This window comes from Podospora pseudopauciseta (genome assembly GCF_035222475.1).
Source record: "Podospora pseudopauciseta strain CBS 411.78 chromosome 7 map unlocalized CBS411.78m_7, whole genome shotgun sequence".
In the NCBI taxonomy this organism is placed as follows: domain Eukaryota; kingdom Fungi; phylum Ascomycota; class Sordariomycetes; order Sordariales; family Podosporaceae; genus Podospora; species Podospora pseudopauciseta.
The window spans coordinates 702459-723018 of NW_026946667.1; the positions used below are offsets into that span (position 1 = coordinate 702459).

At 52.3% G+C, this 20560-nt stretch overlaps 7 protein-coding genes across 7 annotated transcripts; 3 read left to right on the forward strand and 4 right to left on the reverse strand.

Annotated features, from left to right (window-relative positions):
- Positions 1–171: 171 nt before the first annotated feature.
- QC763_705460 (uncharacterized protein) lies at positions 172–3431 on the forward strand (the record flags this gene model as incomplete). The annotated part of the gene is made up of 2 exons (XM_062915546.1): positions 172–2873; positions 2930–3431. The coding sequence occupies 2 exons, from the start codon at positions 172–174 to the stop codon at positions 2985–2987; spliced, it is 2760 nt and encodes a 919-aa protein (XP_062761516.1). The 3' UTR covers positions 2988–3431.
- A 626-nt stretch (positions 3432–4057) lies between these two features.
- On the forward strand, positions 4058–7941 carry QC763_705470 (uncharacterized protein). The gene is made up of 2 exons (XM_062915548.1): positions 4058–6769; positions 6824–7941. The coding sequence occupies exons 1-2, from the start codon at positions 6257–6259 to the stop codon at positions 7418–7420; spliced, it is 1110 nt and encodes a 369-aa protein (XP_062761517.1). The 5' UTR covers positions 4058–6256; the 3' UTR covers positions 7421–7941.
- An 870-nt stretch (positions 7942–8811) lies between these two features.
- On the reverse strand, positions 8812–9917 carry QC763_705480 (uncharacterized protein; the record flags this gene model as incomplete). Its single annotated transcript, XM_062915549.1, has 2 exons — positions 8812–8817; positions 8880–9917. 2 exons carry the CDS (start codon positions 9915–9917, stop codon positions 8812–8814), a joined length of 1044 nt encoding a protein of 347 aa, XP_062761518.1.
- A 563-nt stretch (positions 9918–10480) lies between these two features.
- RPL32 (60S ribosomal protein L32) lies at positions 10481–12807 on the reverse strand. The gene is made up of 5 exons (XM_062915550.1): positions 12567–12807; positions 12276–12400; positions 12004–12125; positions 11388–11914; positions 10481–11287 (listed from the first exon to the last, which is right to left on the reverse strand). Exons 1-4 carry the CDS (start codon positions 12604–12606, stop codon positions 11806–11808), a joined length of 396 nt encoding a protein of 131 aa, XP_062761519.1. The 5' UTR covers positions 12607–12807; the 3' UTR covers positions 10481–11287; positions 11388–11805.
- A 142-nt stretch (positions 12808–12949) lies between these two features.
- Positions 12950–15171, reverse strand: XDJ1 (DnaJ-like protein xdj1). Its single transcript, XM_062915551.1, has 4 exons — positions 14746–15171; positions 14611–14669; positions 13466–14554; positions 12950–13408 (listed from the first exon to the last, which is right to left on the reverse strand). The coding sequence occupies exons 1-4, from the start codon at positions 14777–14779 to the stop codon at positions 13313–13315; spliced, it is 1278 nt and encodes a 425-aa protein (XP_062761520.1). The 5' UTR covers positions 14780–15171; the 3' UTR covers positions 12950–13312.
- Positions 15172–15495: 324 nt separating this feature from the next.
- MSE1 (Glutamate--tRNA ligase mitochondrial) lies at positions 15496–18393 on the forward strand (the record flags this gene model as incomplete). The annotated part of the gene is made up of 7 exons (XM_062915552.1): positions 15496–16113; positions 16172–16244; positions 16301–16338; positions 16391–16777; positions 16832–17125; positions 17238–18184; positions 18240–18393. Exons 1-7 carry the CDS (start codon positions 15787–15789, stop codon positions 18391–18393), a joined length of 2220 nt encoding a protein of 739 aa, XP_062761521.1. The 5' UTR covers positions 15496–15786.
- Positions 18394–18939: 546 nt separating this feature from the next.
- On the reverse strand, positions 18940–20273 carry RRI1 (COP9 signalosome catalytic subunit rri1; the record flags this gene model as incomplete). The annotated part of the gene is made up of 2 exons (XM_062915553.1): positions 20093–20273; positions 18940–20027 (listed from the first exon to the last, which is right to left on the reverse strand). The coding sequence occupies exons 1-2, from the start codon at positions 20094–20096 to the stop codon at positions 18940–18942; spliced, it is 1092 nt and encodes a 363-aa protein (XP_062761522.1). The 5' UTR covers positions 20097–20273.
- Positions 20274–20560: the final 287 nt, after the last annotated feature.

Here is a 20560-nt window from a genome sequence, read left to right on the forward strand (position 1 = left end):
CCAACTAGCATCTGCAGCATCCATGGAACTGCTCTAGAAGCCCAACCCACGCAGAATTACATGCCAATGAGCTACTGACGTGTTAACCCTTCCCGCTTTTGCCGCAACCAGTCCTGTGATTCTGCCGAACCCTCCCTCCTCTCTCTCGCCGGCGGACCCGGCGACCGGTCCATGCCTCCCTCTTATCCTCCAAACTTCCCAGCGGCCTCCGCGGCGCACCAACAACCACCACAACTATCCTCCTCCCGAAGACGACCCCGCGTCGACTCCCACTCGGACCCCGACACCAACGACAACTCCACCCGCACCGCCGCCAGCAACAACCTAGGCAAACGCCCCCGAGGCGAATACACCTTCTCCCCATCCGCCCAACTCCCCACCCCCCATCAACAAGACCCATTCCAGCCCACCATGTCAGCCAAAGCCCAAGGCAAGCGGCCTGAAGTCATAGACCTCACACAAAACTCCAGCCCCGGCCGGCCATCCAACAGCAGTTACGGCGGCGGCGGCGGCAGTCGACCAGGTGGCATCACAGGCCTACAACCCCATCTCGGTCCACGAAAATTAGTAATCAAGAACCTGCGCCAGACGACATCGACGCAAAGGGCCGGCGCGGACGAATACTACACCCGAACTCGAGCTGATTTGGATAATGCCCTGGACGCTATCTTTGCCGGCCGCCCTGCAGGCGAGCCTATGGAGCTGCTGTACAGAGGGGTGGAGGATCTATGTCGGAAGGGCGAGGCGGAGAGCCTGTACAACCGACTGAAGGATCGATGTGACCGATGGCTTACCTCGGATGATGGCATTGGGCAGTTGAGGAAGGAGGTCACTGCCAATACCACGCATTTTAATGTAATTGAAGTTACGGCGGCGGTGATGGGGGTGTATCGGAGGTGGAATGCCAGGATGTTGATTGTGAGGAAGGTGTACTCGTACCTGGACAGGAGTTACCTGCTATTGCAGTCTACGATTGGGAAGGAGGACAAGGGGAGGCAGGGGGTGAATGATATGGCGATTAGTTTGTTCAGGAAAGCCGTGTTTGGGCCGAGGAGTGCGACAAAGGCATTGCCGCTTGGGGTGATGGTTCTCAGGGGAATGATTACGCTCATAATGCAGGAGAGGGAGGACCAGGAGAGGGAGCAGATCCCGGGCGGGTTGGATAGGGTGCAACTGCTGAAGGACTCGGTCACGATGCTGAAGGTGTTTGGGGTCTATGGCAAGTTCTTCGAGCCCTGGTTTTTGGAGCATTCATACGAGTTTTACAAAGAATTCGCCGAGCAGAAGAGTGAAAGCTGTGGGTTGAGGGATTACATCAAGCACATCGATGCGCTGCTCAAGAGGGAGGAGCACATGTGCGATTTTTACGGGTTTGACAGCACGACGAAACGACAGCTGCTGCAGGACGCGCATGGGGTTCTCATCACGAAGTATTCGGAGAAGCTGCTTGACACTGGGAGCGTGGCTAAGCTCCTCGAGGCTGAGGACGTGCCTTCTATGAAGGCGCTCTATCAGCTGCTCAAGCTGTCCGGCTTGCAGAATAAGCTCAAAGAGCCGTGGGACAGCTACATCAGAAAGACTGGCTCAGCGATTGTCAGTGACACGGCGAGAGGCGACGAGATGGTCATTCGCCTCTTGGAACTGCGGCGGTCGCTGTACGTCATGATCCGGGATGCTTTCGACCAGGACGAAGTTTACAGTTACGGCCTCCGAGAATCCTTTGGCGGCTTCATGAACGACTCCAAGAGTACTTCGGCTTGGGGGACAGGTACTTCCAAGGTTGGCGAGATGATCGCCAAGTACATCGACATGTTGCTGCGTGGTGGCCTCAAGACTCTTCCCAAATCCTTGCTGTCAGACAACAAGGACAAGGCCATCGCTGAAAGAAGCGGCCTCGCCGCCGCAGGCGACGAAGACTCTGAACTGGACACACAGTTGGGTCATGCTCTCGAGCTGTTCAAGTTCATCGACGGCAAGGACACGTTTGAAGCCTTCTACAAGAAAGACCTGGGCCGCCGGTTACTCCTGGGTCGCAGCGCCAGCCAAGATGCGGAACGGAGCATGATCACCAAACTTAAAGGCGAGTGCGGTGCTAACTTTACGCACAACCTTGAGCAAATGTTCAAGGACCAGGAGCTTTCCAGGGACGAGATGACGTCCTACAAGACCTGGCTGGCGGGCACAGGCAAAGCCACAAAGGGTGGTGTTGACCTCACTGTCAAGGTCTTGTCTCACTCTGCCTGGCCGACGTACAACGACGTCAAAGTCACGCTGCCGAAGGAGGTGTTGGAGCAAACCACCAGTTTTGAAACGTACTACCAAGCAAAGCACACTGGGCGTAAACTCACCTGGAAGCACAACATGTCCCACTGCATCATCAAAGCCCGCTTCGATCGTGGGCCAAAGGAGCTTTCGCTTTCTGCCCAGCAAGGTTCGGTCCTGATGCTCTTCAACGACGTCCCCGACGACACCCCCTTGTCATACAGCCAAATCTCCCAATCGACCTCTCTGACGGGCGCTGAACTCGACCGAACCCTCCAGTCCCTCGCCTGTGGCAAGTCGAGGGTCTTGTCCAAGGCTCCCAAGGGGAGGGATGTTTCCCCTACTGATACCTTCACCGTCAACAGGGCGTTTGCCGATCCCAAGTTCAGGGTCAAGATCAATCAGATTCAGCTCAAGGAGACAAGGGAGGAGAATAAGGAGACGCATGAGAAGGTGGCGAGGGACAGGCAGCTGGAGACGCAGGCGGCGATTGTGAGGATCATGAAGAGCAGGAAGACGATGGGGCATGCGCAGCTTGTGGCAGAGGTTATCAACCAGACCAAGGCCAGGGGGGCGGTGGACCCGGGGGAGATTAAGGCGAATATTGAGAAGTAAGTTTTTTCCTGGAGGAAGATCATGAGGGGAAAGGTTGCTAACGTGGGGATAGGTTGATTGATAAGGATTATATTGAGAGGGAGGAGGGGAATTATGTGTATTTGGCGTAAGCGGAGGGGTTGCTGTCGAGGTGGAAAATGGGTTTTATGAAAGTCTGTTTGTTTGCGTTTGTATTCAAGGGTATGGAATGGAAGCACAGCGAGGGAAATGAAATGGGATAATATGTTGAAAGCGCAAGAGAGAACTGTTCCTACGACTGGGGGTACTACAAAAGCGGGATTCGAGTACGATGATATGACGCTGTGGACTGTTGATGTTGAAGGGTAGCTTAGACATTGAGCGCAGAGCAGAGGGATGAAATAACTCAGTGTTGCGTGTGTGTAGTATGAATGTGGGAATTCCAGGCCGGTTGTGTGTTCGGGGGGAGGGGGTTGAGTAACGATGGTGATGATAACAACACCCTTCTGTGCCTCCTTGCCAGCGAAGTAGCTAATAAATTGAATACTCGCCGGCCAGTTCACCAGCATTTCATGCCACCCTTACGGATCGATTTAGGGTTCCGACCTATGTGACACCTACTTTACCTACTCTGCCTCCGCCTTGTTCGAGAGGCTTGGAAAGAAAACACGGAGGTTCGAACGGGTGGGATGGGGGAGGATGGTGTGGAGGTGCGGTGACGATGCTGTGTCCGGTGTGGAAGTGTGGCACATACATGTTGGTGTCGGGAAAAGTGGGTCTAGACTTATGAAGCACGCATGGAAGCACTGATTACAGCTTCTTCTTCCAGATACAAAATACACAGTACCCTACGCAGGGCTGGACCTTGAAGCCAACAAGATAAAAGACGGAAATTTCCCACCATGAAGCTTTTCACAAGGTCCACGTTGGTCTGAGGCATGGGTGAGTAGTTCGGGGTACGCCGGACCTTTGCTCCACAGTCTTGATGGTGGTGAGGGTGCTGCCGTACGGCGCAGAACGGAGACCTGACGCAGGCAAGATGTCGGTTGATGACTGTGTCCGCAGCATATAGGTAAAGGAGGGGATAACACGCTGACTTAAGGGTCGTCAAATCAAGAGGTGTGAGTTCTCTTTTTGGTGGGAATTTCATGATTGTTATTGACATTGTTTTTTCTGTGTCTGATAGATCACTGGCTGATGGCAAATACTTACCAGAAATTGACGCTCAAAGGAGCTGTCAACGGAGTATTTTTGTTGGTGATTTGGCCTGTTCGTTTAATCCAGCGGTTAAGCGTCTGGCTATTGTGTGGAGATGAGGGTTGATGCCGGCCCAATCGGTGTAAGTGGCTGGGAGGGAGATGCCTGTTGGAAGCGCTGAAGGGATCTTGTTCCCATATTGGATGAACAGCACGGGCATTCTTGAAGAGAAAAATGACAGCTCACAGGACCTCTCAGGGCGTTCGGCCGGCCGAGAGGACGGGCTGAGAGGTTGTGGTTCGTGATGGTGTGGTTCCCCTCATGTTGTCATCCCAGTGGCTTGCATCGTGGACCACCGTTCCTGCACTCCGGGTGCCACAGAGACATTTCAAACCGCGCGGGGGATGCGGTGCCACGAGGGCAACATACGAGTGGCATATCTGACTGTCGACCCCGTGAAGAAGTTTTCTTTTCATGTTGTGACTCGGGGTATGCATCGTGAGAAGAAGTCATGGTGAAGAGGTTCAGTTAGGAGATACTGAAGGTAAAGGTCTCGACCACCGGCCAAGTGGACCTCATTTACACCCCCGTCGATGGTATGGCGGGGAGTTCCGATAACGCGAGCCCAAGCTCTGCGAGTCCACAGCTCCCGCCGCCGCCGATCCGGCTGCTTCCTTGGCCGGCCACACGTGGAGAGGCTGGTGAAGAAGGGACCCCCTGGCAAAGAAGGATTTGACGCGCCTTACACACAAGACCTCAACATGATGACGGTGGAAATCACCGACCGATGCTCATTCATTCTCCCGCTGTTCGAAGGATTTATCAAGCGCCTCCCTCACGCATTCACCGTTCCCGGTCAAAACACCGTTCAGTAAACCCAACGTCGCCATCGTCCTGTCGTGTGCCCTGAGGGGTGGGAAAGAGAAGCCATTCCATATCGAGACAGGACCCAATGGCCAGGTACCATTTATAAATTTCGCTTATGCGGAGATTTAACTGCTTCCCAAAAACACCACGACCGTGTTGTTTCTCCCCTGCCAGTGTCTTTGGTTCATCATCCAGATTTCGATAGAAGTCGAGCCATCGAATGGTTCATATCCAGCCGCTCTAGTCCAATCTGTACCTGCGTCGCCCATTCGGCTCGGAGCCAGGAACCGCGTCCGGGACCGCCACCCGCCATCAATATTCATCTCTTGTTTTTATTCATCTATCCCAAATGACTCCTTCCCTGGTCAAATGCCCGGCAAACGTCTGTGTGTTGGTAGGCGTCTCCACCTTTGGACCTGAAGTCGAAACAACCAGAAGAGAAAAAAGTCTGGAAAGATGGTTCCCTATCGTGAGAGATCAGGATGATGCAGAGAATCAATATTCTCTGCAACCCTTGTTGGGGGCGTGAGCAGCTCCAATAAAATAGGAAAAGGCTGCTCAATAAACACCACCTGGACCGGGCTCAGCCCCATGCACGCTGCACCCAACGGTGCATCTTGACCCATCTTGCGCGATGCGGATGCCCTTCCTGGAGGAGCCCATGCCTGCGTCCACGTCCCGATCTGGGAGGGGGGGGCTTCCAGGGTCCCCTGGACCTCCCAAGACTGCTGGACTGGTCTCGCCCGCTGTGCCGCTGCTTGTTTCTATTTTACTCTTGGGCTCTGCCGTTGCTGCTTGCTCTCTCTCTGTTTGGGTGGTGCTTGTTTCCAACACACACCTCTCCGTTGTCGCTCGTTCACCCTCACGGCCAAGGAGATATTCACTTATCTTCACGAGTATTCCGTCAGTCAGCTGGAGCCTTCTCCTTCCAAACTCGGCGACGGCATTATCGCTCAAATTATACCGCTCTCGCAAGCCGTCTCATTGGTGTCCAGCTCGTCCCACGCGGCAGTCGTATATTTACCCGGCCTCCCCATATTGACCTACCAGCAAATCCAGCTGGTCCAGGTCCTCAACCAAGGCCAAGTCCTGCAGGGTGGACTGGGGAAAAGAGAACAGGTCGATATAATACAACACAACACCTTTGCCCAAGCCAATTCTTAGTGTCAACTACATTACTCTTCACGTCCAACGCCGATCTGTTTTGTCTGACCCAGTCCGATCGTCCACTCAGTCACTCGTTAGGGGAAAAAAAAAATAACAGCTTCAAAAACCTGGGGTCGTGGTACAAGGTGATGTCGCACAGGTGAAATCGGAGCCATTTCCCGCAGCCGCGACACAATACATACATATAAAAATGGCCGGACAGATAGCAACCAGCTCCTCGGGTTGGGCCCGCCGATCACAACCTTCATGGACCAACATCCTGACCCTCTTCGCTTGCTTGGCCTGTCACGCCTTCGCCTCCACACCAGATGCCCCTGAGCCTGTCGAGACATTGATAATCGACACCAGAAGTCCATACAAGACTGACAATGGGTGGGTGATGCTTTCACCAAGAGACGCGGAAGACTGGAAGCAGTGGAAGAAGCGTCAGAACAACAAAGACGACGACGAGGACGAGACATCAAGCTCATCAGCCAAGCCATCAGTAACAACAACATTCGCCATCGTTGCTGGAAAGCCCACACAAAGCAGCACTACATCTTCCGAGACCGCCCCAAGCGCCCTGCCAACACATCTCGACAGCTTGGCCTCTGGGTTCAAGGAAGGATCCAACGGTGATCCCAACGCATGCCCCAAATTCATCAACTGGTTCCTCAACACCCCCGAGTTCAAGGAGTGCTACCCTCTCTCCATGCTCCTCGATGTAAGCTTTTCATCTCCATCCCTCTTCCCCTCCCATATATACTAACCCACCCAGCACTCCAAATCCTTCTTCGACGCCCAGCGCTCCCCGGTAACCATCACTCGCACCCTCGACGCCACCTGCGCAGCCAACGCCACCCGCTGCTCCCAGTACTTTGCCCAGCTAGCCCAAAACTTCACCTCGACGGAAAACTGTGGCAATGACTACACCTGGGGCACACCCGCCATCGTCAACACGTACAAGGCCATGGTTGCCTACGCGCCCATTTATAGTGTCGGCTGTTTACGGGATGAGAAGACGTCGGCGTACTGCTTTGCCAATGCTGTGGGCAACACCACCAGCAGGGGGAACACTTATTTGTACACCCTCCTCCCGTTCAACAAGAGCTTGCCTGGGAGTAGCGTGACGACGTGTGACGAATGTACGAGGCAGACGATGAATATCTACCAGGCGTCGACGGCGGATAGGAGGCAGCAGATCAGCCTGACGTATGAGGGGGCCGCGAAGCAGGTTAATCTTGTTTGCGGGCCGGGGTTTGTGCAGGAGACGCTGGCGCCCGAGGCGGTGAGGAGTTGGGCGGGGAGGAAGGGGAGGGTGGTGGAGTGGACGGGGTTTGGGGTTGTGATGGGGGTGTTGGTGTGGTTGATTTGAGGGGTTTTTTTTTGGTCTGTGAGGCGCGTGGTTTGGTTCTTGTTCGATACCCCCCCTTTTTTGGTTTTGTTTCTTTTTGGAGAGAGCGATTTCTACGACATATTTATTGGAGCTTCTGTCGACATACATGCACACAAGAAGACAGGTTCACACACGTCATTTTACGGACCATCTTTTGGAAATGATGGGGAACTGCATAATTTTTATTTATATCTCCCTTTTGGAAGGGAAGATGAAAATTTGGTGGGATGGACACAGAAGATTGGTTGAGGATGAGGATAATGGTTCTGGAATTTTGCGCGGCGTTCTTTTGGGAAGATTACTATGATTCGGGGCAAGGAAAGATTCATGACGGGTTGGTTGATATGATATTATTCGAGCGTGGAGTTCGTGTACATACATACCTTTATGATGTTTGTTTCTGGCTCGTATCGACCTTACTTTACTGGCCTACAACCGCTCAACAAGACCTTGTGTTAGAGAAATGTAATGTTGATGTTTATTGAAGATGTTAACCTCTATTTGTCTACCTATCTTGCTCGTTGTGCCATGGCCTATCCATCAGGTACCTCACTGCCATTGCCCTCCGGCTGGTTGTCCACACACTTCTTCTGCCTCCACCATGCTGTCTGATATGATGCCGGCTTAACTGACAGCACCACACGCACAGCATCACACGCACAACATCACACTCAACACCGGACACACCGGCACCATGACGTGATGCAAGAGTATACTTGAACTGAAAAGATCGATGGAATGTGTGAATAAAAAAAAGCTATTGAAAGGAGCGTATATGACCATATATATACCCGAAAGAACACATATAACCAAGCTGCCAAGCTCTCTACATCCCTACCTTCTTCACACCGTAGGTACCACACGTGTACCTTTGCAATATACCCAGTTATCCTGCTCCTCTGACCTTTTTCAGTAGTTGCTACACAGTGAGAAAACTGCCAACCCCCCTTATCACCGTAAAAAAAACAAATCGACAATCACTGACATTTATACCTAGGTAGTTATTGTCACAGAATATCTCCACCCGCACCATTTAATGGCCAGCATAATGCAAAACATTGCCATATACCATGGGCATCACTGGCATCACTGGCATCACTGGCACCATTGGCACCATTGGCACAGTGGCCATGCCGTCTCCATAGAACCCATTGCAAGAACAACAACAGCAGCAGCTTTGAACATGCATGCGATTCACTACAGGTGCAGGTTGCCACGCGGCTTGACCCGAAGTCACCTGTATGCTGCAGTTGCCATTGACAACTTGAACCGATGCACCTGACCCTTGACAATTGACAACAATCGAGGCGTTTTGTCCTTGGCCGCCATTTTTGACAACAACTGAGGCGCTTGGTCCCTGGCCGTGGTAGCTAACGCTGTGTGTGTAAGGTGTGAGAGGCTGCGTAACTGTGCTGACTGTTCCCACGGTCCCTGAAACCTGGCGGTTGCCGGTGACGTTTGTCTGGGGTTTGGTTTCTGGGACGGTGACCAGACTTGTGCCGGGTGTCGGTTTCTGGACTGGTTTGCCCGTTGTGATCACTGCTGGCTTGGCGGGTGTCGGTGCTACCACTGGTTTCCTCGTGGCGGTGACGACCGGGTTTGGTATTGGCTTCGGGGCTACCTCTGGTTTCCTCGCCGGGGCAACGACCGGTGTTCGTGTTGGCTTTGGTGTTGGCTTCGAGGTTATTGGGAGAGGATAGAGGGCCATCAAGAATTTCTTGTCTCCATCCGACAGGACACTGCTTAGCGGTACGGGCTGGATTTTGTTATGCGTGTCTCCAATCTCTATCCGGTAATGCATGATGGAGTGTTTGTCGTACGGTGCGAGCTTTATTCGTGGGGACTGATGTTTCTTGTAATTATGCTGCACCTTTTCCGCAGTCCATCCTGTCTTTGCCTGTAGGACCCTCCAGTTCCAGTCGGCACGACAGTCTGGATGTCCGTGTTCGTGCTCCATGCCCAACGCATGACCAAACTCATGCAATATTGTGCGCTGGAGCCACTGCCTTCTTTTTTCCGCCGATTTTATTGTCGTCGACCGATTAATCCATAAGGTGGGCTTATTGGGGTAACGCTCTGCATCGCGGGCAAGGTAGCTACAAGACTCCTTGTCGTTGAACTGGACGCGGATGTCCGAGTCGCCAGAAGTTCCGTCTGTAAAGAAGAAGAATTTGATCCGCAGAGGAAGTGAGTTGTAATGCTTATTGACAAGCTGTTTCACATAGTCCTTTTCTTGTGTCGTACCGTTAAGGAAGCGCACTTTCAGCTGGCGCTTATCGGAGGGCCACAAGAGGTCGTTTCTAGCTGCTCCGCATACCGGCGCTGGGGATATGCGCCGTGAGAATGTGATCTCATCATCCTCATCGTCCTCATCGTTGGTGGAGCTAATAAGGGCGGCGGCTATCCTCAACTTGGTACGGGCAACATAGGACTTCAAGCGACGTTTAGAGCGGTCCCATAGCCCGGGTTTGGTCATGTGTATCATATCAGCCAATAATTCTGGCTCTGCTTCGCTCTAAGAATAAGGTAATAAGATGGTCGTAGAGGATCCGGGATGCAACCGCCGTCGAGAGACGTGAGGGGGTTGCTCAAAGGTCGGACCAGCTGAGAACGAGAACGCAGCTGCTGTTGACTGCCTAAACACATGGAAAGCAGGTCTCAGCCTCGCCGCCATGTCGTACAAGACATGCGTGCGAGCCTTCGAATTCATGGCGGCCGTTCATTCGCTGAACCTCCTGATTTACTCTCTGCGACGGCATTGCAATGACTTCGGGGCTATCAAGGGGTAAGGGCCGTTATTGCATTTCAACTTTCCCTTCACCGTTTGATTAGGGCAGAGTGGATGGGATATCATACTTTTGGTTGGGTATTGTCGTATATGATAGTTAGCGACAGAGCCGGCCATGATAAGAAAGCCTTTCTTGGAGAACAATTCTAGAATGATGGTGAGATTATTCATCATCTTCTTAGCCCCGGGTTGAATCATGATCAACAGACAAGATCCAAAACAGTCACATTCAAAAACTCAACTCATCTCCTCGGGCCGTAACAAGAAAAAAAAAAAAAAAAAAAAGGAGGCAAAAGCCAAAACATACAACACCGAGAATTCCCCAGTGGTCACCCGCCTGAGTACTGATTCGGCCCCTCAACCATTTGACTAGGGCAGAGCGGACGGGATGCCGTATTTTTGGTTGGGTATGGTCGTATGTGATAGTCAGCGTCAGAGCCGGCCATTATGAGAAAGCTTTGCTTCTTGAAGAACCAACTCTACCCTGTAGCTATTCAGGCACCACATCTCGATATCAGAATGATGGCGGGATCATTCACCATCTTCTTAACCCCCAGACTGAATCGTATCATTAATGAAGACTGAGCAAACCGTCACATCTGACCCAGGTCCCCAGCTATCCCTGATGAACGATCCATTAGCCAAAAAAAGAAAAAAAAGAAAAAAAAAGACTAAACATACAACACCGAGGATTCCCCAGTGGTCACCCACCTGAGTACTGATTCGGCCGGTCAGCTGTTTGACTCGGGCAGAGCGGACGGGATGCCGTATTTTCAGCTGCGTATGGTCGTATGTGATAGTCAACATCCGAGCTTGCCATTATGACAGGATCGGTGAAGAGCTTTTCTTGGAGACCGAACTCTACCCCCTATATCTCGACAGTCTATTGACTATGCAGACATGCTTCATGAGCTCAGAAAGAGAACAAATACAAGAGAAACGGCAAGTAAGCACGAGAGATATTCTCTTGGATGTATCTCAGGAAAGGCAAGTGGCCAAGTGTCGAATCATTGATGTTGGGACAACAGCTCATCATGGTATGTTTCTCTTCAAATTTTCTTTGAAGAGGCAGTCAGTTGGAAAAGGGATAATATGAGACTGCCCAAAATATGGCCAAAAGCCAAAGTAATCAGCCACGAAAGACAGGAACTGACATACACATAGAACTCGACACCAGTAATCGTATCATCACAAAGAAAGCCTCAGGAGTATGTCAAGATCAATTGCCCGCTTTTTTAGCCCTGTCCCAATCATGTCGAATATCCTCGGTTTTGTCATGCCCCAGAAGTAACCCTTTGCTGATTCCGGTCGTCAGACCTTCCCGGTGAGAAGTGAACGCCCATTTTGACAGAATTCCCCAAGAAACAAAGCACGCATTAGTTGTTGTAAGCTGCCTCGTTTTGTTCTTTTTTTTGCCTTGCCCGTGAGACGGAGCAGAGCTCTGGGTTGTATTCCACTAGCTTCTGAATTTGTTCGCTAGTTAAACCACAGACAAAAAGCAGACCTTTCCCTAAGAACCCCTGAGATGCCCCAAAACACGAAAAGATGATGTTGCCCCGCAAAGAGTGCTGACCATTTAGACCTCGGTGGTGACCTTGGCCTTGGCGTTGGTGACCTTGACGGATAATTGCTTGGCTCTGGCAATGATCTCGATGCGCTTTCTGGAAGAGACGTTGTGGGCGATCCTGTAAACAGTTAGTCAGTTTTGTTTGTTCAAACCTCACTCGGCAGCGTTCCATATTCGCGGGCTCGAAACGGGAGGATGGGGACGTACTCGGCAGCATAGGTCTTGTTGTGCATGAGGAGGAGCTCGACGTCACGGACGTTGCTGACGAGGAAGGCCTTGTGGCCGGAGGGCATCATGTGGCGGGTCTTCTTGTTGGAGCCATAGCCGATCTAGAGAGTATTGCAACCGCACAGGTTAGCCACTGTCGTTTGTAGTCCGTGACTTGTGAAGTCTAATTGTCTGCCCCGCCTCGAAAAAAACAGCAGCAATTCCGCATGCTCAATTCGAGGCTCCCCCGAGATGAAAAATGTGCCACATACCGAGGGCATAGCAAGGTTGCTCTTGAACCGTCTGCGGACTCTGTTGTCGATACCCTTGGGCTTGCGCCAGGCCGAGTCCACCCGCATGAACCGGTCACTCTGGTGGCGGGTGAAGCGCTTCGTGCCTGTTCAGAACCATTCTCGTCAACAATCATGTCCCTCCAATTTTCATCCATGAATCGCGGGTGGTTGCTGTGTTGTCGCCCAGATCGAGCGAGGGAAAAACATCGTGTGTATGATTTGTGCGGATAGTGTCGTCGGGGTGGGATATTTTGGATTCGTGGTACGTACGCTTCTTGACGATCGGGACGTGCTTCTTGGCGGCAACCATCTTTGCAAAGTGTTAGAAATCGACTGTATCAATTGAGCGATGATAGCGGGGGTGCCGGTACATACCTTGACGGTGTTTTGTCGGATTGATGGTGGACGATGGGCTGGCGTCGATATCGGGACCTACCTTGGGAAAAATTCCAGAAATTGGGAGAGCTGGTGGGCTTAGGGCTGGTGTGGAAAATTGTTAGACAGGTGGCCTGTGCGCACAGACTAACTCGCCGCGGAATCTTGGCAGTTGCGGCACAGATTGTCAATGTTGTGGGCCCAAATATCTTATCGATAAGCCCTATTTCCGTCATTGATGCAAGCGATATGAGGCAGCATTCCTTTGCTGGACATACGAGGAGAAGTTGGAGGATGATATGATCCCCGAAAAGCCATGATCCATTATGAAAATGTGAGTCTATGTGCTTGCTGAAAAAATGCTACATCACCCTCAAAAAGCAGCGCCGGCCCCCTCAAAGACCTGACGCTATCATCTATCGATGCTTGATATTTCCCCTTGTTGAGGAAAGTCTCCTTGGTGACGTGCCTCATCATGGCCCTCAACAGACCCAGTATCCGAGGGCGATCAGGGGACACAGTCTTTCACTGAATCTGTGGTGTTGTAGACCACAACAGTGGACTAATCCTGAAGCCGTCTGGTCCAGTCTTTTGACAAACGCCCAGCCCGCCGAAAATCCCGTCCTACACTTGAAGCTCCTTTACTGGGTAGCGCACTGGGGGCCGCCCTCACCGTCATCCTCGTCTTCCTCCCACTCCCCGCCGCTGTATCTGGGGTCTCCTTGGTGTGCGCCCATCTAAGATTTGAGTCAGCAGTGTTCAGTTTTCATCAGTCCGGGGGAGAGAAAACATACCTCTTCAATGTCCGCATCGTCCGTGAATTCGACGTCATCAATGTCGTCAGCAGCAATAGGGGGTCCTGGAGGAGGGAGAAGCTTCTTCAGCGCCTCGTGGTCGTCGTCACTCTCGAGCCAGCCGTCCTTGGGGAACTCAATCTTGACAACAAGGTACAGGTCACCCTTGGCCTCACCGCGCTTGTGAGGCATGCCCTCGCCCTCGACCTTGAGAACCTGGCCGGGGCGGAGGACCTTGCCGCGAGGGTAGTTGATGTGAATACCTCTGCCATCAAGGTGCTTGACCACAACGCGAGAGAAGCCGGTGAGAGCCTCAGCAAGCGTGACATTGAGGTCGGCCGAGAGATCGTGACCGATACGGGTGAAGACGTCATGGGGCTCCTCGACAAGGTGGAAGATCAAATCGCCGGGGGTTTGGTCTGGCAATTGGTCTGCCTCGCCTTGGAGCACGATGCGGTCTCCTTGCATGGAGCCACGGTCGATGTAGAGCTCCAGCGCCTTCTTCTCCTTGACAGTCCGCTTGCCCTTGCACTTCTTGCACCTGTCCTTCTCCTTGTAGTAGTTGCCCGAGCCCTCGCAGTGGTCGCAACGAATAATTTCTTGACGAGCGAGACCTGGGCCGAATGGGCGGAGAATCTCTCTGACACCCTGACCGCGGCACTTCTCGCATGGATTTGGCGCAACCTTCTCCTTCGCACCGCTGCCCTTGCACTGGCTGCACACAACCTGCTTCTCGGCGGCGAACTTGACAGTCTTCCCCTTATAAAGTTCTTCCAGCGTCACCTTGTAGGCCTGCTCTTCGTCGGGGCTGCGTCTGGGACGTCTGGGCATACCACGGCCACCGCCGGGCATGCCACCCATACCGCCCATGCCGAACATCTGGGAAAGAATGTCGTTCATGTCCATGCCCGGACCACCCGGGCCGCCGCCTCTTGATGGGTCAAAGGCAGCCATGCCATGGGTATCGTAGAGTTCGCGCTTCTCGTCATCGCGAAGAATCTCGTATGCTTGTGTGATGGCCTTGAACTTGGCCTCGGACTCGACACGCTTGTCTTCGGAGACCTTGTCGGGATGGTGTAGCAGGGCCAACTGGTTTGTAATCGTCAGTGTCTACCGGGTAAGACCCGTGGTGGCACAGTACATACCTTTCGATAGGCTTTCTTGATATCATTTGGGCTGGCAGACTTGTCTACGCCGAGGAGAGCTGCGAGTAGGAAAATTCGCAGTCAGTAATCTTTCAGACAGCCAAGGCTGCCTAAAGGATGTAGGATGCGACTCACCGTAGAGATCAACATCTTCTTCTTTGCCGTCCATGATTGCGAGACCCCGTTAGCTTCGGATTTCTATAAAATTGATCCGACGTGTGATAGCCGTATGCCGCAACAATTGTCCAAATGCGACTCTGTGGCTTTCCGGGGATGGCGGGGTGGTGTCGAAGTTGGTTGATGGTAGAACCTTGGGAAAGCAGTGGTGTTGTAACTGAATTTTTAGCCCATGAAGGTTGCGCCCCGCGTTCCAGGCTGTAGCGAAAAAAGTGCTCCAGAGTGTGCCAGGATTCGAGCCACGACGCCCAACTTTTGCTGGGCAAGCAAACAGTTTTTAAATCTTAATCTTTCGCCTCAGAACAAACATTAGATGAAAGGCTGGTGAAACATTTTATTTGCTTCAAGCGTTTCCAAACTCATGTTTCTTACAAGCCTCCCCCACTGATCCTAATCTCATAATGCTTCTTGTTACATCCAGAGACATGGCAGCCAGTTCAACCTGGAGAACTCAGGATGAACACAATGACCATTGCGGGAACTTCTGGAGCCGATAGCCGGTAGGTGATGTGCAGGTGATATCTGATATTTCACTAGACATCCCATGTCTGTGTCTGGCCTGCATCTATCAGGTTATGAATCACAGGGCAACACTTCCGATTGCATTTCTCTGCCTAAGCATCGTCTACCGCGACGAATCTCACGTAAATCTGCCCTATCTCTGCATGCCAATAAAACCAATCTTGAGAATAGAGAGAGGTATAGTCAGATATCTTTCCATGTCTCATGGCCATGAATGACAAGAATTTTGAAATCCCATGTTGAAATCTTATCGTACAGCAACCCCACCTGAAATTCTTATCGGGCAGTGGGGGCTTGGGGTCCAATGCCAAGAGTTCTCTTGCAGGGGCCCCAACGCCACATGTCACCTCCACACTTGGAATCCGCTCACTTGGCGTTGTGGCTAGAGCATCTTGGCTCCATAGCAGCATCAACTACTGTTGCCTCACTTACACATGCAATTCTTTCCAAAACTGGGCAGCTGTGGAATTGAACACGATGAGAGGAAACAGCCTCCCGGGGCAGCAGCTGTGGTCAGCATACGGCCGGTGGAAAGCCCTCACCTCACTGAGGCGATCGCAAGAAGCATCACACATATTTCAGCAAAGATTATGTTTTTCATGCTCTTCGAAGCTCTCTCACAACCCAGACCGGCAAGCTCGTGAGAACAGGGTCCAGCTCCCCGACACACCATGTCGTACCCGATTTGCGCCTTCACCAACGGGATATCTTCACCTAGGTTCATTAAGAACTGCCTTGTTCAACTACCTCCTTGCCAGAGCTACTGGTGGTCAGTTTGTGTTGCGCATTGAAGACACAGACCAGGTGATTCTCTCTCCGGCTCATTCACTCTCCATCAAGTAAACTCACACAGTCAATCTAGAGCCGACTTGTACCAGATGCAGAGTCCAAGCTGTATGAAGACCTGAAATGGGCTGGTCTTTCATGGGATGAAGGTATCTCACTATCTGCTCGAGTCAGCATAGCCAAGCTCATTAACACCACTTGACAGGCCCCGATGTAAACGGGCCATTTGGTCCGTACAGACAAGTAAGACTTCCCCTAGTAACTGTCAAAGAGGCATCGGCACTGACTGACTCAGTCTGAAAGATTGCCCCTTTACCATCAACATGCCGCCGAGCTCCTGGCTGAAGGTAAAGCCTACCGGTGCTTCTGCACACCCGAAGCCCTGGAAGAACACAAGAGGATCGCAAATGCAGCCGGACAGCCGACTTTGTACCCTGGGACATGCAGTCACATCTCACCTGCCGAGTCAGAGGAGAGGGCACACAAAGGCGAGAAGTTTGCCATCAGATTCAGAAGCGCAAAGACCCCTACGGCTGTGAGAGACATCGTCTACAACCACTTCAGGAAAAAGGAGTTTGAAGATGACTACATCATCATCAAGAGAGATGGATTTCCGACTTATCACTTTGCCAATGTGGTGGACGATAAACACATGGAGATCACGCATGTGATCAGGGGCGCTGTAAGTAAACAAACAAACCCCTTTCGGATCGACAGGATTAACACACGCAACCAGGAATGGCTCATTTCTACACCCAAACACGTCGAGCTCTACAATGCTTTTGGCTGGGCTCCCCCACAGTTCGGTCATCTGGGTTTGTTGGTTGATGAGAACCGCCAAAAACTCAGCAAACGCCACAGTGGTGTCAGTATGACTTGGTATCAAGAGCACGGAATCTTACCCCAGACCCTACTGAATTTTGTGGCCCTGTTGGGCTGGCGCGGACGGGACGCCGCCGCCACCGGGGGTGCCAAAAAGAAGTCCGGCCCCAACGGAGACGTCATGAGTCTGGACGAGATGGTTGACATTGTAAGCCCCGGACCTCACCCATAGCTTACCCTCTTCACTTACCCTACCCATCCTGTTCGCACACCGTTCCATCATCACCAACCAAAGCTGACTATTTAAACCCCCGACGCAGTTCAACCTCAAATTCTCCAAAGGCGACATCATCGTCTCCCTCTCCAAGCTCTCCTTCCTCCAAACCCAGCACCTAAAACTCCTCCCCCAAACCTTACCGTCCAACCCGTCCCTGCTCGCCGACCTGCAAACTCGGCACATCACCCCCTTTATGGACTTTTTATCCTCGGTCGAGTCCCTCCGCTCCCGGTCCCCCTCCCCCGAGTTTCCTTCTTCCCTCGGCCTCCACCTCCTCGGCGACCGGATCCCCAATCCAAGAATCTTTTCGGCCCCGTACGTGGCTGACCTGGTGCAGATAATCCTCAAGTCTCAAGCCCACCTAGCAAAGTCTACCACTAACCCTCCCACCACCCCAGAGGGGAATCTCGTCCCTTGTGAGCACAATCACCCCCGTACACCCCCGGCGTTTTTCCCCCTGCGGTATCTATACTGGACTTTATCCCCTTCTGCCCTGCGATCGTCTCTTGAAACCTCCTGCATTGATATCTCTACTGTCACGGTCAACTCGCAACCTTGTTCGTTGAGTCAGGCTGTTGATTGGTTGATTGGTGAGTTGAAGGGTATTCCTGAGGAGGAGTGGACAAAGGAGTATATCTCCCTGTTTTTGGCCCAGAGAAAAGAGGCGATTGGGTTTAAGGAGGGGGAGAAGGTGACTAGGAACACGTGGAAGATATGTCGGTGGGCGGTTTTGGCTGGGGAGGAGGGGTTGACGGTGCCGCTTAGTATGGAGGTTTTGGGCAAGGAGGAGACGGTGAGGAGGTTGGAGGCTGCGGGGGAGGTGGCGAGGGAGGGTGGTGGTGGTGATGGGGGTGATGCTTTTGCTGCTGGGGTTGTGGGGGAGGGGGCGTTGGGGGCGGCCGGTGCTGGTACCGGCAAGGGAGGGGAGGTGGAGGCGGGGTCGTGGACGGATGTGCTGCCTGATATTGAGATGGGGGATGTCATCTTGGAGTAGGATCTTGTCTTGTTGTTGTTGTTGCTGTTGTTGTTGGAGTTTTGTATGTAGGATGGAGAAAAAGAAAAACGACTGTGTGAGAAGAAAAAGAGATGGGAAAAGTCAAAAGGGGCGTGGGGAATTGGTGGGATCGGCCTGGTCCTGGCGCTGTAAAGCTTCGGATTGTCATCGCCGGCAGTATTCAGTCAGCTGTATAAATAAATAAAAAAAGCACACCCCTTTCGGGGTTTCAGTCTTGCAAAAGGCGATACTCCAAGCCTGAAACGGGATTGCTTTTTCTCCACCTGACTGAATGCTGTCGGCGGTGAAAGGCTTTACAGCACTGGGGCTCTCCATAGACGGCTGATGTTGATACTGTTGTTCAATTTTGTGGGAATATATGTCTGTTGGGTTTTGTCTTTTTTTGGAGAGAAAAGGGGCGATGATGGTATGGCCTCGGTTTTGGCAATTGCATAAACTTCACTGCTCTACTCTCTGTTTCTCTCTACTCGGTTGTAATTATCAAAACAAGTTTCATCTGGTCATCTCTGGCACGTACCATACCTGTAGAGCTCTGTTAGCTATGATGTACCTTACCCAACCACAATTATGGCATTGTCTTCTTCATCTGTAATAATAAAACTGTATCTCATCTCCCCATCTTAATATGGTCCCTGTGTAACCCGTAACCCACCCATCCTGCCAGCTCCCCAAACACCAAATATCTAATGCCATACATTAATCATTCTCATAAATCTCAATATCTCCTCCCCTACTCATGCTTACACCCACAACCCCCCATCTTCGCCCTCTCCCTCAACCCCCCAAAAATACTCTCCTTCACCTCCGCCGCCATCAGCCCGGCCCTCTCCTTAACGGCAACCTGTCCAACATCCCGAATAATTTTGTCCAGATCCTGCCCCCGTGCCTTCGACGAGCTTCCCCCACCACCACCACCACCACCACCACCACCACCACCACCCAACGGAACCCCCGTCCCCGCCAACCTCCCACCACCCTGCCTCCCCCCAGAACCCCCAACAACCTCCCTCACCTTTCCCCCCAAATCCCTCATCTGACTACTCGCAAAATCCCTATTCGTCAACAACGGATTCCCCGCCAGCGTCCCAACCCAATACTTATTCCACAGCGCATCCAACAGCTTATTATCCAACGTGCTCTTGAAATGCTCCACCTCCAAAGCATAATATTTACTCGCATGCGCTCCAAAATCCTCCATCTTCCCCAACGGCACACTCTTATCCCCTCCTCCCCCTGACCCTCCCGACCCAGACCCTCCAGTGTAATTCTCCGGAAAAGTCCTAAAAGCCCCAATATCCACCTTCCCCCCCGCCACCGTCCGGTCAGGATCAACCACAATCGCTACCATCGGTCCCTGCAGCTGCTGCAGCTTCTGCGTCTCAACGTCAATCCCGCTCAGCCAGCACCCGTACCCCGGGTGCGAGTGATACCACCCAACCACATTCTCCTGCCTGCTCTCCTCCCTGCACCCGCTCAGATACTGAACCAGATACTCGTCCGCCTCCCCCTGCGCATTCACTCTAGTCTCTGTCCCCTCGACCGGCAGGCGGAACGCGTCCGTGACGACAAAGGTCGACCGGTCGATGAAGCCTTGCATCATGCCCATCACCTCGAGCGAGCCGCCCGAGCGGGCGTGCATGACCATCTTGAGGAGCGCGACGGGGGAGATGCGGACGGATTTGAAGTACTGGGGGTCTTGGACCCAGGGTTTGGACGCGTGGTCGCCTGTGTGGGAGGGGGGTTGGTTCGAGGTGAAGTGCGTGTACGAGTAGAGGGCGTCGAGGTGGTTGGAGGTGAGCTTGTCGGTGAGTGGGAGTTCTGTTGTCATAGGTAGGCAATGGTTAGTATCGATGAGGGATGGAGAGAGAGGCAGGGAGAGGTACCCATGATGGCGGATCCCCTTTTGCCGATCGGCTAACTGGGCGTGACTGATAGTGTCGCTTCTTCGCTGAAATTTGGAAAACGACCTCTTCTGAAATGACTGTTGAAATGAAGGTGGGAGTTGTAAGCTGGAGCTGGCCGAGCTGCAGCCTGCTGCTGTGGTTGACAATGGAGGGGTCGCACTGATAAGATAAGGAAGCTCCCCCTCTGCCTGCCGTCAAAGTGCTCCTTCCTCTTGGCAACCCACAAACCAGATGAAGGTTACTTTAGCAAGGCAGTCGCAATGGGTATCTGATAATTATTTAATATGTGTTATTCCATTGTATATACCGCTTTATTATGTACTCCTCTTAATTCTTCCCCACCGACTTATGCCCTTGAACTCCAAGAATGCTTCCCTTCCTCTCTCTCGGCAGCTCCCCCTAGTCCGTGTCTCAACTAAAAAAAAAATATAAACTTTACATAAAATA